Consider the following 18,498-nt stretch of genomic DNA (forward strand, 5'->3'; position numbering starts at 1 on the left):
AATGTTGTACCCATAGTGAAAACGGTTAACGGTTAATTTGGAGTGTCTACTCAAGAGCAAAACCTACCATAAAGAGGTAAACCTACAATAAAGAGGTAGTTTATGTTCTTCAACTGCAGCTTTGTGAACTGGAAGCTTGTTGGCTCTTCTGTTATCAGAGTTTAACTTTACTGAGTAACTTAAGTGGGATGCTTGTGCTTTTCAAGAGAAATTAACAGCTGTAAAGAAGAGATGGTTGGTAAAATGAATGGATGGAGGATATTGAAATGTAGTTGAAAATAAGCTTTTAAGAGAAAGATTGTCACATGTTTGTTGAAAAATAATTCAGAGAGGACATGGTAAGGGTAATAAAGAGCAACGATTCCCAACTGCTAAACTTGACAGTGTTTTATACTTTCCTCATGTACCTTTGTAAGGGTTCACCTCCTTGCTGTGTAATCACAGTGGCATTGGTCAGTGCTTCTTTTGCTGTTATTTTTCCTCAACAACATTTTACTTTACAAAACACCAAGTTAAATTTGTTGCATTTATTATTAAACAGTTGTATTGACACACATTGCCTGAAGACTTGGGTATGGTTAGGACTTGTACGCTGAACAGAGGCCAAAAATTCAGTGTGATTTAGTGGCAATACCCAAATTCTGAGTGCATCATTCTTAAGCTAAACCATGTGTAATTTTAATGAGTTTTTGTATTTCACATTTGTATTATATAATGCCCATATGTTTTACCTTAAACTGTCCCATAAGAGTACTTCAATAAGCATAACTATTTGCAACGTGCAGCTCTGTATGTCATTCCTCTTCCTCCATGCGTTGCAGGTGTTCTTCACTGATGTTGTAAGTATATGTTGTAAGTTTTGTGTAGACTGAGCAGTAGCTGTGAGAGAGCTGATTTTGCCAGAGCTTCTCCATAGTAGTTGTGTAGTAGTTGTGTTTTAGCACAAAACAGAGTGTAATGCTTTCTGAAAGGCATATGCCAAGTCCTGCAGTTACACTCTGAATCCTATACAAGTATCTGGTCCTCAGTTTTTTATCGGACTGCAGATAACAAGGATAATATTTGCAAAACCAAAGTCCAGTCAGGCTGAAGTAGGTGAGCAGGGGTGGTTTGAAAATACAGAAAGAAAAGCTGGGTTAATTTAATCAATTTCTCAGGTTTACCAGGACTGGACACTAAGCGTACATATGGATAAATATCTGTCCTTAATGATTGTTCTTAAAAAACTTGGGGACTCCCCCACATCCCCAGCTGCCGGTCTCTGCTGATGGTTCAATGAACAGGGGATTCCCGTGGCTGGTAGCATGGCAGAAGCTCCATTCCAGCTCTGCAGGGTCCCGGAGCCTGACAGATTTGCTTTGTCTGAACTTCTTAACCTGCATGCAGCTTTGTTCTGGCTTGTTTGGCTTTTAAAACTTTTCTCATGTCCAGGTGGCTACTGTCTTACTTGGTTTACCTTGTTTCTCATTCTGTAGTTGCTTGGTGTAGACATATTTATATAACTACTAAAACTAAAGCAAGTTTACTGTGTAGAGCAGCATACTTCTGATTTTAGTGCCAAGTTGCAGAGGCATACATGCAGGGGCCCTGAAAACTGGCATGCAGTGTGGTATAGAGGACTACTGACATGGGATGTTTGGAGAAGGGGCGCTTCTGGATAATGGAGATTCCAGAAAGAGAAACAGCTCATGAATATTCTAACTGCTTGTCTATTGAAAGAGTTGTACTATCCTTTCTTCCTTTTTTCTTTAATAATAGAGACTAATCATTCTTTGATCACACAGTTAAGATTTCGAGCATACCGACAATGAACTTTCCTTACAAAGTGTGTTTCTTTCTGCCTGTAATAAGATAGGATGTTTATGTTTGACTCCTCTGCCATGGCAGTGGACAACACTATCACTGCTGTCAGTACTAACACTCTCTGTAAGGCTACTGCCAGGATAATATGGTGTGTGCTGCAGACTGAAGAGAGCTTTGGTGCAGGCAGGAGGTGTCCAGGCTTGCGGGCTCTGGTGGAGAGTATGGAAATACAGCTTAGGAGATAGAGCTGAGAAAGCAAAAGCAATGCTTCATTGGCGGGGGGTGTTGATTCCAGAAATATTTGAAGGTACGAGCAACCACAGAGATCTAAATCTTTAAGTGCTCTGTGTTTGCAGCTGACCATGTTTCCTCTGCCTGAGCTCCTGCTTCTTGCGGGTTACGTAAGGGTGTGTTGTCACAACAGTCGCTGTGTCCAGCAACTGTGACTTGGGTTTCCTTCTGAAAAGTACAGCCAAGTTTGGAAGTAGTGTGGATGGCAGCATCAGGAACACGTCAGCTGCACTGTCAGCAAGCGAGCAAAGCACATCTGGGGAAGGTGCCATGTAAACTTAGCAAGTTTATTCTTATCCGATACCTTCCTGTGAAAAGCTTTTCTATTATTGCCTCTCCCATTTTTTCCCTTAATTAAAGGAACATGTTTGGAGTTTATTTGAACCAGGTCCAGCCCCTCCTGCATGAGGTGCCTAACAAAGCACTCTTATTCCACCTCTTCCTCCTCCTCCTAGATTCCTTGAGCTCCCCAAGCTGAAGATGTTTAAGAGTGCAGCATCCATCAGGAGAAACACTGTTGATGCTGACAGGAGCATCCTTGACTTCATAGATTCTAACTGGCACAAGTCTCAGTGGTGTAATGGGAACTGTCTTTTACCTTAACTAAAGACTAAAGACTGCTTGCTAAATTCAACTCCTACTGGTTTCCCTAAGGACACTTCCTGTCAGCAGGTGCTGTTCAGTAAGGAACAGAGCACTTTGGTTCTGCTCCAAACAGCAGAAGCAAGTTTTCTGTATTTCATTTAATTAGTGTTTTCTTCTCTGCTCTGCCACAGGGAAGTTCATGATGTTCACAATCATTGAGCTTTTTGAATAGCACTGTTAACTGTACACTGAAATCCCATTAATGATACTAGAGGAATTTAGGGAGGAAAAAAAAACAGGTCATGGTGAGTATATCCAATTTCTACCAGCTGCAGAGAGAGGTCCCCAAATGAGTTTGACAGTGTCATCTGGAGATTCCAGCGCCTAAGCTTACAGATTTCCTTCCAAAGGCAAACTAAAAGTATTTCAACCATAAAAGAATCTGAATCATAGGATCAAAGATTTGGGTTGGAAGGGACCTTTAAAGGCCATCCAGTCCAATCCCATTGTCGTCTTCAACTAGAACAGGTTATTCAGAACTCTCACCCTGAATGTTTCTAGGGATAGGGCATCTGCCATCTATCTGGTCAACTTGTTACAGGTTGTGAGATTGTTTTCTCACCTGCATTGCAAAAATCCTACTTGTATCTAAATTGACCCTTCTCCAGTTTAAAACTGTTACTTCTTGTACTACTCTTAACAGGTCCTGCTAAAATTATCTCCAAGCTGAAATAAACTTCCAGGCGCTGTCCCTTTGGAACTGATTTTCTAAAGAGGCAATTAATAACCCAAATATCCAAATGATACTTGGTCCATCCAAGTTTAATTTTGTCAGATTGTATTGCAGCTCCAGTGTAGGATGAAGAGTCAGTTTCTCCCAGTTGTAAGATTTACTGATGGCTTCAACCAGGCTGAATGAAGGAACTGGGCAAATGGAGTTGGGCAAGGACAGAGTAGGTGATCCAGTGTTATCTATTTGTAAAGAGAGAGTGAAAAATTCCCTTCCACACTTCAGAACTATGGGGAGGCAGAGCTATACCTTGGACTGGGGGACAGCAACACAGGCTTTTTTGCTTATCTGTAGAGCATAAGATTCTGCTCATTGAGAAAGGAAAGGCAATTGGAGCTCTGAGTAACTGACCCTTTCAATACGAGGAATAAGGGTTTTTGTGGAAATTAGTTAGTATAAGCTGTTTATAAGTGGTTTGGTTTCCATATAAATAAAGGTTTGGCTATCACACTCCCTCAGCAGAACTTTATAGACAGGAATGGAAATAGATTTAATCTCTTTTGTATACTTCTCAGGATGTAGCTGGTCATGATGAATCTCACATTTGTGCAGTTATCAATTAAGTTGACAAGAGGAACAAAGCAATCAATGCCAGCTGTGCATTCAGCCTGCTGGGAGCTGTAATTTATTCTTATACCTTCAAACTGCACAAGGAAGCACAGAGAGATGCTATATTCTTTTGCAGCAGCAAGGTAATAGTACAGAACTTCAAAGGCTAGCTACCACTGAAAGAGTTATGTTTACTGGCAAAACATTTGTTTGCTGGTTTATGCATTTCTGTAAATGAAGGAAGAAGGAAGTTTCATCAAATACTTTATTTCAATGTGGAAACTCCTTGTTTGCCTTACACTCTGATGATCCTGCAGCAGCAACCACTGACAGATCCAAATTTGGCGGCAATTCATAAGGAAGAGGCACTAATGGCTTTTTCCACTGTCTTGATATCCTAACCTTCCCTTGGGGGCACATTTAGTACTGCCTGTTGGAGTTAATGTAAAGTTAGGATGGAACAGGAAGGGCACATGGTTTGAAGAAAGGGGGAAAAAAAACCCAGTGCAGTTACGTGCCAGTCACATCATTACAAGATATCTTTAAGCAATAACTTTAGCTACAGCTGTGAAGATGAACTTAATAACTTTGAGTGTCCCCATTTAGGTAAAAGTAAAGAGAACAACAAAAATGTAGCCATTGTTCATAGGATCATAGAATGGCTTGGGTTGGAAGATACCCTAAAGAGCCTCTAGGTTCCTACACCCCTGCCATGGGCAGGGACACATCCACTAGACCAGATTGCTCAAAGCTCCATCCAGCCTGGCCTTGAACATTCCCAGGGATGGCGCATCCACAGCTTCATTGGGCAACCTGTGCCAGTGCCTTACCACCCTCACAGTGAATTTCTTCTACTCTAAACCTACCCTCTTCCAGTCTGAAGCCATTCTCTTTTGTCCCACCACTACATGCCCCTGTGAACAGTCCCTCTCCAGCCTTCTTGAAGCCCCTTTAGATACTGGAAGGCTGTAAATAAAGCCTCTCCAGGGGCTTCCCTTTCCTGGGCTGAACAATCCCAGCTGTCTCAGTCTTACCCTCATGGGAGAGATACTGCAGCCCTTAATCACCTTCACGCCCACATCCCAGTTCTGTCGGGACTTCAGAACTGGAAGCAGAGGAAGAGAATCACCTGTTCTGTGCCCCAGTATCAACTACTCCTGTCTCTTATGTGTGGGCTAGCAAGGTCAGTTTTGTACTCCATTTCCCAGCAGAAGAGCCATGTACTGTAGAAGTGTAATTTCCTCCTCGTGCCTGAGGCTTGATCTGCAAAAAGCAATTGAACAGTAAATTTTGAAAACACCATCCACAAGTACACAATTCCTCATCTGTCATGGAGGCTTATTGGAAGTGATGCTAGTGAAAACTTTTCTTCTTGGTGGCATATACCCCCCAAAACAACTTCCCACAGGAAGTTAGTTTTGGTTCCCTTGTTTGAATTCAAGGAATCTGAGATGAGAACAACTCTGTCCTGCCTCTCTAATTCTGTCCTTTTTAGTACCACATCTGTTCTATTCCTCAAAAAAAAAAAAAAAAAAAAAATTATTTCCACAACCTGGTGCAATTTATGGTTGTGAGAAAAATGGTAGTATATTTTACATAAGAAGAGAAATCAGTGTCAGTTCCCACAAGATGGAACATGATTCACTAAAATTCTTCTGGTTTTATTAGTTTTAAAGCATGTAGATGAGAAATATAAAAGGCAAATGAAGCAAGATATTTTTTTTTCTCTTTTTATACAAATTAAATAGTTGTGTACAACTGGCCTTCTTATGCATTTCAGTTCATCTTTGTAAAATCAGCTCCTGGTGGAAAATTTTTTTCAGGTCTTACATGAAGAGATTATCTCAAGCCCCATGCTTGTTACTATTAACAATATCCTCCAGCTCCTTCAGATGGAAAAAATATGAAAAAGATTGCCCAGGAAAAAATAGGAACAAAAGCTGCCATGGGTTTGGAACTAGAGGAACTGCCAAAAAGAGCATGGAGGTCAGCTTTTGGTTACACCCCAAAATCTTTATTTTCCAAAGTGGAAATAAAGGAAGGAGATGCATAGTGACTTTCAGAGGGATGGACATGCACTCAACTGAGAACTTTGAGCTTTTGGATTTCTGCATATAAGCGGCTGTTTTCCTTGATCATCAAGAAAGGACAATAATGCTTTGGGAGTCAATAGGAAAGTCAGTTTTTTATTTTTTTTTAAGAAAAGAAAGCAAATGTAAAGGGCATTCACCGCTCCTGCAGAATAGATTCTGAAGTGCGGGGATGCCTTTGGTGTCTTCTATTAGAACAAGAAAAATGGACAGGCTGAGTATTTTTTCTCTCAAAAGGTGTCCTGTTGATCACTGCTATGAACAAAATTTGCAAGTAGCTTGGCAAATAATTGTTTTTGTAATTGTACATCCAAAACATTGGGTCCTCAAAGTTGGCAGATCTCCCAGAAAATTCTAGTTGAAGTTCCTGCTTCACCACTTCCCACTTCTCCCCACAACCAAATTTTCTTCCATCCATAGCTGTTCATAAAGCTACAGTTCTGTCAGTACCAGAGATGCAGCAAGTCCTAGCTCGGGAGTTCTCTGACACACAGAGCTGCTCACCTACCATGTGGTTTGGGGGGCTGGAGCCTCAGGTGGGGCAGGCAATAAGGGACACTGGGCTTCTGTGACAGCCTGACAACTCTGCATGCCACACTCCGCTATGTGAGTTTCCAAAGCCATCATCTTATGCTACTTTCAGTGTTTCTGCTGCTGCCTGCACAGTGAAGGCTGCAATGGAAATCTGCCTCTTCACTTCTTCCCAGGCTTCGTGTTGATCAGCTTTGCTTTCAATATCAAACATGGCATCATAGATTCCTGGGAAGGATTCTCCTGCATACTTGTTGTGGCTGCTTGGAGCAAAGATGACATGTCTGTGGGAAAAGAAGAAAAAGGCAATTATCCTAAAGAAAGGAAACTATTAATGGGGTGTGTGTTCACTCTATGTGTGCTACATAAAGCAGCTGTGAATTCCAGGAAGATCAGAACTTACTAAATACACAGGAAATTGGTCTTTAAAAGAACAGGAACTGTCCCAAGAGCAAAAGCTATTGGAAAGGGCACAAATTTAGGTCAGGTGGCCTTCTCCTTGGGAAGAGATGACACATTTGCCTAACTAGGAACAAAATCATTTTACACCTTTTGAAAATGGGAGCTCAAAAAACCTGTCAAAGTAATTTTACAATCTGGAATGGGGAGTAAAACTAGTTATAGGTGTGTGGTGAGAAATGGAATAGGAACCTCAAAAACAACTAAGTAGCTGCATGATGGTCAGCAGATTACTTACCTGGGAAAGGAATTTAAAAGAAGGGGAAACAAATCTGTGGGTGAATTCTTGAGAAAAACATGAAGTCTCCAGAAAAGAAGTGATCATATTGGATCAGAACTGCACAAAATATCAATCTTATGTTTTGGTATAGTTTTTTTTCCTAAATAAGGAATAGCTGCAAATCTGCTCTTAAACTGATTTTAACTATGAAGCATCAAAGCACATTTACACCATGTGAAAGAGTCCTCCCAAATGAAAAGAAATATTAAAATTACATTAATCAGTGCAAGCAAGTAAGAACTAATAATAAAAAAAACCCAGACAGCTCCAAATGACACCCAACACCCAACAAGAAATTTTCTAGAAAGAAATTACTTCATTCTTCTCAAAGAGTGAATGACAGTTTATCCTAGGAGGATGGACGTGTGATTCCCAGTTCCACCTGCCTGAAAGACTTCTGGCATGGCATGAAGACCATCTATCAGCGAGTCAGATATATCCAGTTGATAGGAAAAGGGGGATACTGAGAGCAAAATGAGGTACTCACACCCCTGACACTGAAAGCCAGCTTCTTGTCAGGTGTTCCTGATAAAAGCACTGGGTTTCTAGAAAGGATATAGTAGTTTGTGGTTTAAGCTTTTCGGAGCACCTATAGAAGCAGCCAAAGCTGGGACAGATGGTGCTCTGTAGCACAGATCACAGGCCTTTATCTTGTGCTGAAAGGTCATTCCCTCTCCAGATTCTCTCCAGGCTCTCCCTTCTCAGCTTCTCTCTTCAACTCACCCTCACTACACATCTGTTCTCATTGTTGTCTCCCTTTTACTCTACCCTCTTTTCACCTTTTTTTTTCAATATAGTTCATTTATTCTCCACTCAATCCTCACTTTGTAGACAATCACAAGTGCAAGTTGTAACAGCAGTAGTACTAGATATCTACAAGTAAAAGTCAGAGTGTAATGGTGTTGTTGCTTAACCACAGCTGATAAAAAGAGAGCTAAAATGGAGGAATTTGGCTCCACAAGACTGATGTAGCCAAGGAGTTCTCCCTAAGGTTTATAAACAAAATTCACTACTCACTGGATTGTACTTAAAGCAATGTGTTGAACTCTAAATCCAGAGTGCCTTAGACAGCAGGTAAAGAAACTTTTAGCCTCACCTGTAAAACTTCCTTCCTGGCAAGCCCAGAGGATCAGTGAAAGCTCTTTCTATCAACATCAGCTGATCATTAATGATGCGCACGGCAACTGAACTGCATGAGAGGGAGACAGAGAAATGTTGCACAGCAGGGAAGAAACATGACTTCCAGTTTCATTTAAAGTACTTTTCTTCTCTTTTTTTCTTTTTTTTTGACAGAAAAATAAAAAGACAAGTGTGGTCTACAGTTCACAAAAAAAAAGAAGTAGTTTTGCAAATGGAGATGCTGAATCCATGTTGTTTTAATGAATTGACATTTCTGTTAGAAAACAACATTTCACACTATGCAAAATAAAGCAGGAAACTTTCTGAGAGTGTCAGCTACTTGCTTAGTATTAAATGACACTGGAAAGATGCTACTTAACAGAGAGGAGAGGAAGACTGAGATTTACATAGATGAAGATAGATAAATTTTGGTTGCCACCCATAAGCCAAATAGCCATAGTCTTGTTCTAAGCTATACATAGTAAGGACGGGATTCAGCTGCCTAAACACAACTGGTACCATATGTGGCCTGAAGTCACTGCACTCAGAGTGCACAGGAGTCCTGCAGGGGCCTTAGGCTTTCCAATATCATAGGGATATCTCAGATATTCTGTCTCTGAAGTGTGCTGAAAGTACAAATTCAGGCATCACCTACAACACTCAAGTGTTGGTGTTTAGATAGAGATCTCAGTCCAGCTCTTTCATTGCTACCTGCCTTTCCATGTATTACAGTAATTATAATGACAACCTGATACTAGTAATAAGCTGTACAGCTCCTACTATCAATCACAGGAAACATTCTTGTATCTGATAATTCATCTTAAAAGATACTGCCTGTCTCAGGGTTCAGAGCTCTGTTCTACACTAATCAGAGAGAATCCTTGTGTAGTAGAAGAAATAAAGAACTGCCACTCTGGGTACCTAAGGCAAACCAGGACATAAATATATACATATACATATGTATAAAACTTTTTTTTTCCTGACTTACTCTTTTTTGTCAAGTTGTTCGAGTCTCCTGTGAAATTCAGCAGCAGCCTTTGAGAAGTTCATCACAGCAGAAAAAAGAGGATCTAGGAATGGAAGGATTACATGAACAACTTCATGGTATTTACTAAGCCAAATATACCTTTCAGTTGCCCAGTGGGAGAAGAACTACATTTGTTTTACTGATATAATAGCATTAATTTTGTTGTCTTTACATAATTGATTGGTTTACCTAGTGCAGACTTTAAAGAACTGCACTACTAGCAAATACCTTTTGAAATGAGACCAAGAGTAAAGCAGAGTGCTTGGTAAAGCTTTTACAGCCATCCATCTTCCCTCTGCTGTGCAAGCAAAAAAATGGTTGTCGTTGCAAACTGAGAGCTCTGCTGTTTCCTGTTTAACAAATGCACTGCAGTGCTCAGGTATAAAAGGTCTGGCTTCCATCAGAAATACCAGCTGTTCCAGAAGGCTGTGGAAGAACAGCAGGATTTCGCTCTAGGAGAAAGATGTCCCATTGACAGCACAACAAGAGAGTGTGATACATGCATTGAACAGTGCTAGGTGAGGCACAAAAGGCACAGCTGTCATGGCACACAGGGGCAGACACAGCAGATTAAAGCAGCCAAGTGCTGTGCTTGCTGCACGCTGGAATTGCGGCACGGGAGGTGTCTCTGTCACGTCCCTCCGTGCTGTCCTGCAGCACTGCCACTCAGATCCCAGGGGTTTGCTTGATTGTGTGCAGGCAGGCTAGCAGGAATGGCTGCTGCTTTTTCCTGCCCTGTCCCATCCCAGTACGTCTGACACATGTGGAATAACTTAGTTAGAGAAGCAGCAGGATTCCTTTTAATGGCAGTAGCAGCTGTGATGATTTTTTTTGCGGAAGGCTCTATTTAATACAGACCTGGGAAAAGTATCTATTTATGCAAGTAATTTTTGTAGAATAAATCACAGGTGGATGTTCCGAGGTTAACTTCTGGCCCCACCAAAACTCAACTCAATTAGAAAGAAGGAAAGTTTAAAACTTGTACATTTTGCCCACAAGTCTCAAAAAACTTTGGCTAAACCAGAGTATCTTCTCTTCAATTGTGCAGGAAGATTGGACATATGATTAGATCATCTCCTAAATCCAGTCTTCTGTTGGCAACTATTATCCCTTCACTGTTTATAGATTTATCACCCAATTTCACGTGACAGGCTTTCTGTTCCCAGCCTATTGAAATCTGTTCCTCAGTCTCATTTGCTCTTCTATTTCTAGCAAACTTATTTATTCATCACGAGCCTGCACTTGCTTCTTCTTGTCTTAGTACTGTTGTTTAGTTGATGCAGTTGGATGCACAGATTTTATGTATGAAAGCTGTTTACAGACTGCATCTCAGAGGGACACATCGCTTTGTGAGGGTGAGAATTCACACTTGTACATAACCCTGTGGCAAGAGCTCTAAGTTTGCCAGGGGGCAGAGTTCTGCCCTGCTGACATCATGGCCATGCTGCAGCTGCAGATTATATTTCAGAAGCAGTAGGAGGGGATTTAAGAGAGGAAAAAAAAAAAAATCATCATCTGAAAAATATGTACCAACTTCACGTTCACTAGCTATTCAGTGCTGTCAATATTGGTTATTTTAGAAAACATTGCATTTCTTTTTTCTGCACTTGAAAACATTATTTCCTGATAGCATATGACTGCAAGCACATATCTTATGAAAAAAAAAAAAAGGTTCCAGCCTTCATTGTTGCAGATGAACAGCTAAAATGTGAACCCAAATGCAAATAAAAACCTTAACCTATTATTTTAAAGGACAATTATAAGATTTAGACTTAAAATTTTTCTGACATTCAGTGTTGTCAAGAAGCAATTCTATAAAAGGTGGAATAAACTTTAATTTTCAAAGTATTGTAAAACCTCCCTATATTATTTAATGTACTCTGGTGCAGTAGAATAAATAAAAAATTAAAAATTGTAGCTTCATTCAAGAAATAATTTAAGATTCATCAAGCATCAGAAAAGAGCCATGAAAATAATAAGATTGATAAACATGCCTTGTAAAAAAAATAGTCAAAATTACACATTTATAAAGTTATTAAGGAGTGGTTTCAGTGTTATTTGGGTGATAAAAAAAAAAGCTGAAAATAGAAGATTTTTTTTAGATTCTAGGTATGGGAATAGATGCATTGGTCAGGAGGTAGTTTGTGCAACTTTTAATCTAAAAATAGAAACTCAAAACAATGAAAATAAATTATTTCACAGATATTTTGATAAATGTTCAACTACCACAAAAAAAAAATAGATTTGATCTTACAAGACATGCTGCAGTGAACACGAGAACGTTTTGAAATAACTCTTTGTGTTTTACAGAATCTCAGACCAGATGATCTATCACACAAGGCTTCCTCTGTCTCAAGAGACCTTTTTACAAAAAAGGGTGTCTTTTCAAAATAGTCAACAATTTTTCACCTAAACCATTACATGACATTTCAAAAGTAATTTTTAATTTCCCAAAAATGTGGGTTCAATTTGAGTTACTTACAATGTTTCACATACCGCAAACAAGGACTACATCTCCAAAAGGTGGTTTATATTTCCAAATCATGGGTTCATCAGATAGCAAGTGACTTAGGACTGACTGAAAAATCTCCTTAGTGCAGAAACACAAGGAGTGATCAAGGCAGGAAGGAAAAAAGAAGAAAAAAGGGAGAGATAGAAAATGACTGTGGAAGCTCTCACAGCTTGGGATCCAGAGCACTCTGCTGCTTTAGACCCGTTTTACGGGCTCTGGAGTAATGTGCTCAGGTGCTCAGAAAATGGATGTATTCATGCTGGAAAAGTGATCCTGTGGCTTAAAAATGTCAGTCAGGCACTGAGGGAGATGGTGAAGCTCTCCAGGGTCAGATCAAGTTTTGCATGAAGAGGAATGGACACCTATGTCCCTCAATTTCCAAGCAGTTACCATAAACTCTTGACTTGTCTTTTTTTTAAGCAAGGAAGTGGGTAGCAGGCTCACTTCACAAAGAGATACCTCTTTGTCCTACATTTGAGGTCCTTGACTGCCCATGAGCAATGTAATAATTTCTGTAATTAATAATATGCATGAAAATTGTTACAACACTCTTATCAACAATAATGCATTAAAACTGTGTTGTAGTTAGAAAAAGAAAAAAATTAGAGGCTCTTTACTGTGATGGCAAAATTCAAACAGGAAAGAAAGGAATTAATTTGCAGAGCTATGACAGAGGTGACATGTCTCTGCACGATTCTAATTAATGCACCTAAAAAACAGTCCTGTGGCTGTTACTCACCAAATGATACTTTGTAAAGTTTCAGCTGCTCTTCGTGCTTCTCTGCTAATTTATAAATTCTGTTGCTGTATCCTTTTAAGGCTTCTCCATAGTCTCTGCAGTCGAATGGAATGACCTGGGAATCTGCCAGTTCATGAACCAGTTTTCCTCGTAACTGGGCAATTGTTAGCTGTTTCTTGAAGGTGGGGTCGTAAAATTTTTCCACTAGCTCAAATGTCTCATACACAGTGTGATAAACAGGATAACTGCTGAATTTGTCTGCTTTCTGAAAAAGAGCAAGGAAATCTGTCAATGCCCTGTATTCTGACTGCAGTTAAAAGATGTACTGATCACTTTATGACTCTGATGTTTTGTATGGTTTCCAAATCAAAAAAGCTATTAGCTACAAAACACAATATATTATCCTTCATTTTTCTGTGTTCCCATTAAAAAAATAATCCAATCTGAATCTGTGGACTGTTGCACAGGATTAAGTAAGCAGGCTTCCTTCTCTCTACCCACACAGACCTGCCTTCAGTTCCATTGCGCAGAGGTTGCCTTCTCCAAGAGCGAAAGCAGTTTGGAGTTTGGCTAGCAAAAGTCCTTGATCACAGCCCCTTTTTACCTTGTGTAGCTGTTTCTGAACTATGGAAGATTTGTATATTAAGAGAACTATTAATAGCATGGTGGAACAAACTATTCAACTTCAATCAGACTCTATAAATACCTTTCCGTGAACTTGACATCCTATAGAATATATACATCACTGTAACATGTTTTATTCTCCAAACATTTAGGCTTCTTGCTAAATTAAGGAATGTCACTGATACACAAACCAGTCAACGATGGTTTGAAGCTTTTTTTATTAATTATGAATGAGTGCTTTTAACAGGATGACTGCTCAGCACTATCAAACTTCTTCAAGCAAACTGTCAGGCTTACCCTATTCTTGGTGTAACGAGCTCTGCCTGATGCAATTCCCAGTCGCTGGAAGTAAGCTTCAAAATCACTGCCTGACCCCAGTTTATTTATTCTGCGTGTAGAAAAGACAACATCTTAGCTGGAGCACTTATTGAACCATTATGGTAGTAATTTATGCAAAATGCAGATTTTTCAGAGGAATTGAGGTCAGTTCTTCTGAAGGGCACATCAGGGACATTAGCAGGATCAAAGACTAGATGAGTGGCAAGCTTAATTACTGAACTGATATTATTCCAACACTCTGATTCAGTATCCAATATTGTTAGGAAGATCTTTTAATTGTAGCAATCCTAATTATGGGAGCGATGACATTAAAAATACAAACAAACACTTTATACACAGGAGCCATAAAATCGTACCAGACATGTCTCTGCCGTCTTAAAACATCAATCATCTATTTCCAAACTAATACGAATTGGGCAGCAGTGTGTGTAAAGACAGATGTGTTTGTGTACTTGGCACATTGCGCAGGAGAATCCAAGGCCGATAAATAATTCCCACTGCGAAAGGCACGGGCGGCCCTCGGCACAGGCGGGCCACCGCTGCCATCTGATGGGGAGCTGTGGCATGGCAGGGGTAGGAAAACCGCAGCAGACAGACGTAGCATTCTGTTTTCAAATATTTACGTTTGAAGTTAAGTTTTAGGTTTATTTGTCTGGCCTGGTGAATAATTAGCGTTTCTCAGTTAAAAAAAAACAAAAAAACAAAAACAACAAACAAACCCCACGAAATTTCTTCTGTTCCAGCTGAAGTTAGTGTACATTTCTGCAAGGAATTATGTGCATCAACTAAGAAAGATCAGATCTAGCAGCTTTTTCAAAAGGAAGAAATCTCAGTGAGTCTAATGAATCCAGAAACTCATCTTAGCAGGGCCAGAAACATGCAGAAAACTTTTATCAAATCAGAAAATGGGGCAGTTCTGTTTATCTTGTGTCAGTAATGTCACACTGTGAATAAAATTTAGCCTGAGTCACAGGCAGAAAGAGCGTTTTGGAGTATTAATACCTTCAAATATGAAGTCTTAATACACCCTTATATAGATTTGTAATGTAACACATTTACACCCATTGTATAAACAAGGAATAATTATCTCAAGTTTTTTAATTACTACTTTTTAATTACTGCTCTTGGCAGCTTCTTTCAACTGTTTGCTTATCCTAACAATTTTGATGTTATCTCATCTAGTAGATGACTATGTTTTGAACTCTTTCCCCACCCTGCTTTTTTTTGAATGCTTTTGAATTGCATTTCTACTAATAAAAAGGTCTTTAGAAAGTGTGAGGTTTCACTGTACTGCTGGAATGTCACCACCATTAAATAAATATAATAAAATTTTATTTTATTTTATTTTACTAAAAGATATTGCTGGAGTGTCACCTTGTGCTAAAAGGTTTTGTATTGCTGCCATAAATAGCACATCTCAAAAAATTCTTATGAATAGCCATGATATGATTAAAATATTGGGGTAAAAAACCCCAAACATATTAACAACTTACCTGGGATAGGCATTATTTTCAGATGCGGGATCTTTCTCAAGCCAGCTCTCATAAAGAGATTTATTTTCATAACCTTCATCAGGGCTTGAAATCTGGAGAGGAAAACATTTTAATCTCATTAGAAGTACCTCTAACTCGATTCATTATCAAAGGAGATCTTTGCAGCTCCCTGTTCTTAACCAGCAGTGCTGCTCATGCAGGGAAGCGAATATTGACATTTGTTACACACATTTCTGCATTCCCAAACAAGGAAAGCTTCTCACAGGCACTTGGAACCAACCACAGACAGTAGGAAGAACAGGTTAAAAGCTTAAGAATTCTACCTGGAGCTCATCTGCTACAGGGGGAATGTGCATGTACACACACAACAGCATATATAATACCATGGGGCTCCTCCAGAAACCAGAACCTGCTTTCCTTTCAGCAGGCTTGGGAAGATGACAACCACAGGCCTGTTTGCTCTGCATAGCAGCAATAGTCTCTCAACAAGGCTAAACCTAAAATTTGACTGCTTGTTCTGTGGGAAGTGTATAAAAGAATTGTGTTAGAAGGAAGTGTCCAAACCAATCATATTATAGCAGTTCCAAGGGGAATCAATCAAGCCTGGAGAATCGTTGAGCAAGACACCGTATGGACGAATGTAGGTCTCACCCTTGCCTCAAAAAAACCCCAAAAGCTCTGTAACCAGGATGGAAAAGGTATTAGTGCTGCCATCATGATACCAACAAAGAAGAGTATATATGAAAGAGCATAAAATCAGTTGACCAAAGCTCTTAGAAAATCTGTGGCAGAGTAGAAATAAGTCAAGACCTCAGCCCTGGTCTCCACCTACACTTAAACAACCTCTAATAGACATGGTCCTTTAAATATAAGATTTGTTATGATGTGCAGTGGATTGGAATTATTTTTTTCTGAAATACAAATCATAAATGTTCATGGACACCTACATGCTCCCTCCATATTGTTGAGACTTAAATTTGGTCTTGAAAAACATACAGACTCCAAATTGAAATTTCAAATAGTTCTGACCTCTGAGATTCTGTCAGCAACTAGCAGGAAAACAACAACTTTGTGAAATAAGTGCTTGGCTGCTGTCATTTTCAGGGTACTCTGGTCAAGTCCTAGGGCTAAAGTGAAAAATGCACATTAATAAGAGCAAGCTGAACTCTGACATATGGGAGGCAAAAACACTCTATGCTCTGGAAAAGATGTTATTCTGACAGCTCTGGTCATGTAAAAAACATTGGTCAGCTTTTTCATACAACACTGAGAGCACAGTAAAACATATTTGCCCTGACTTAGATCCAAATCTAGGATCAGCATAAGCTTTCTGCTACTTCAAGAGAAGATGAAGAGTTCTTTAAGTATAAATGCAGAAGAAGCATTTATACTTAAAGAAGTGATAATCACAGTGGAATTGAACTATTGCAGACACTGTTTGGTGGTGAGCAAATGTGTAAACCCTGTCAATAAAGCAGAGCCAAAAAAGCTAAATGTCCCATATGTTATGCTGGGCCACACTTAAATGCAGAACTCTCTGAAAGAAAACACTTCACGTGTGCACTACACTTCTTTCTGAGACCTGGCTCACTAAAAAAATGAAGAGCAAAGAGATGTTTGGATGTTGGATAACTGGATGTTGGACACCTTAACATTAATAGAAATAACTTTCCTTTGGACATGCATAACCAGGGGTAAGGCTGCCAGATTTTCTATTGTTTACATCATGCTTCTGCTGTTGAAAGCTAAAATAGTTTTTAGCTATTTTAACAGTGAATATGACATTTATTTTTTCAAGTCAGTCTCAAGTACTTTGCATGGTACTTTAATGGAAGTTTTCTACTCAAACCAGAAATAGCTGAATGGTTAAGATCAAGAGAGAGGCACTCTTTTTATTCCAGAGCACTTTTTTGTAACTTTGTTTATCTTTTGCAGTAAAATGTCTTCTTGAGTTAGTGGCTTACTCCAGACAAATTATTTTATCAAAGGCCCTGCAGGACTAAGGACACAAAAATTTTTATAGACAAAAGAGAATGCTCTTCAGTGTGCCAAGTGTCAGAGCCAATATTTGAAAAGCACAGCTTCTTCTCTCTGCAAGGATGAAAGGTTAAGACTGAAAGAATTGATAGGAAAATACAACATAGAAATAAAAGAAAAGAAAATCATGGGTATAGGATAGATAAAATCCCCAGATCTAAACCATGGCATTTCAGGTGGTAAAAGTGTACTGTGTTTGAAAGTAACTTGGGATGAATGCATCTAGCAGGATGGGAGATTGGTACCTGGAGTCATCCTACCAAGTGCCATTACAGGGCAGATTTTTACACTGGACCAAGTGACCAGAATTCACTTAAGATCGGGGGGGAAATAGTTTGATTTCAGTACATACAAAGGTAGACAACCACATTTGGTCAAATGAATCTTATCCTAAAGGCCTCTGTTTCTACCCAATGCCTTTACAGGGAGCCTATGTTGCTTAAGTCAGACAGAGCTGTCTTCTCTTAATTGAGATGAATCCTCATCTGAGGATGGTGGCAATGGCTCATGACAGGTGCCTCATCTGGTTAATTCCTCATATGGCAAATAAAATTCCACATTTTAATGGATCACAGCCTTTCAGCTTTATGATGATGTCTCCTGAGAGGTGAAAGAGTCATGGTTAGACCACTCGAAATAATGTAAATCCATACATCAGACCTGTTTAAAAAACCTTTTTAATCCTTCAATATTTATCACATATTTCAGGGCTTAGTGAGATATGGAGGAGATTCAGGGGAACAGACAAAGACAAAAAGATAGCTAGCCATTGTCAAAAATATTTTCCTTCAATGTTTATAACTTCAGAGAATGGATCTTGCTCAAGTGTTTTACCATCTTGCTTTGATTATTATTATTTTTACTCTATATTGCAAATAAAATTCCACTTATGTGACACATTTCAATCCTTTTAGGAATACTGAGGAACTGTGAGCATGGGCTGTGTACTGCTGATGGGAAGTTTTGCTATCAGTTCTGGTGGGATCAAGATTCTTCCAGCACAGCAATAAAATAAATCTGATACCATTCAATAGTCCCATTTTATCAAATAAACTTGGAGTCTTGTTTATTCTTAGAAAACCAGAAAACAGATTGATTGTGTACCTCTTTTGTCAGATTATACACCAGTTTGTAGAGAAGAGGGGTACAGTCAACTCTTAATGTGTAGTTACCTGAAAATAAAACAGAGACATGGAAAATTTCCCTCAATGTACTAGCGCCATTATCTTC

General features: G+C 39.3%; 1 protein-coding gene across 3 annotated transcripts in view; it reads right to left on the minus strand.

The window, feature by feature from the left end:
• Nucleotides 1-5,822: 5,822 nt before the first annotated feature.
• Nucleotides 5,823-18,498, minus strand: part of LOC102106596 (N-acetylated-alpha-linked acidic dipeptidase 2) — a 37,427-nt gene continuing 24,751 nt past the window's right edge. For all 3 annotated transcript variants that reach the window (XM_088052272.1, XM_088052271.1, XM_014249779.2), the window contains 7 exons: nt 18,373-18,440; nt 15,232-15,323; nt 13,697-13,787; nt 12,776-13,040; nt 9,486-9,567; nt 8,475-8,567; nt 5,823-6,923 (listed from right to left, as the gene is read on the minus strand). In XM_088052272.1, the coding sequence (XP_087908398.1) occupies nt 6,737-6,923; nt 8,475-8,567; nt 9,486-9,567; nt 12,776-13,040; nt 13,697-13,787; nt 15,232-15,323; nt 18,373-18,440 (878 nt within the window). In that variant the 3' untranslated portion in view covers nt 5,823-6,736. The remainder of the gene's footprint in view (nt 6,924-8,474; nt 8,568-9,485; nt 9,568-12,775; nt 13,041-13,696; nt 13,788-15,231; nt 15,324-18,372; nt 18,441-18,498) is intronic.

Source organism: Pseudopodoces humilis, chromosome 2, assembly GCF_049639895.1.
Source record: "Pseudopodoces humilis isolate 2021_Gansu_Grassland_sample_001 chromosome 2, ASM4963989v1, whole genome shotgun sequence".
Taxonomy (NCBI): domain Eukaryota; kingdom Metazoa; phylum Chordata; class Aves; order Passeriformes; family Paridae; genus Pseudopodoces; species Pseudopodoces humilis.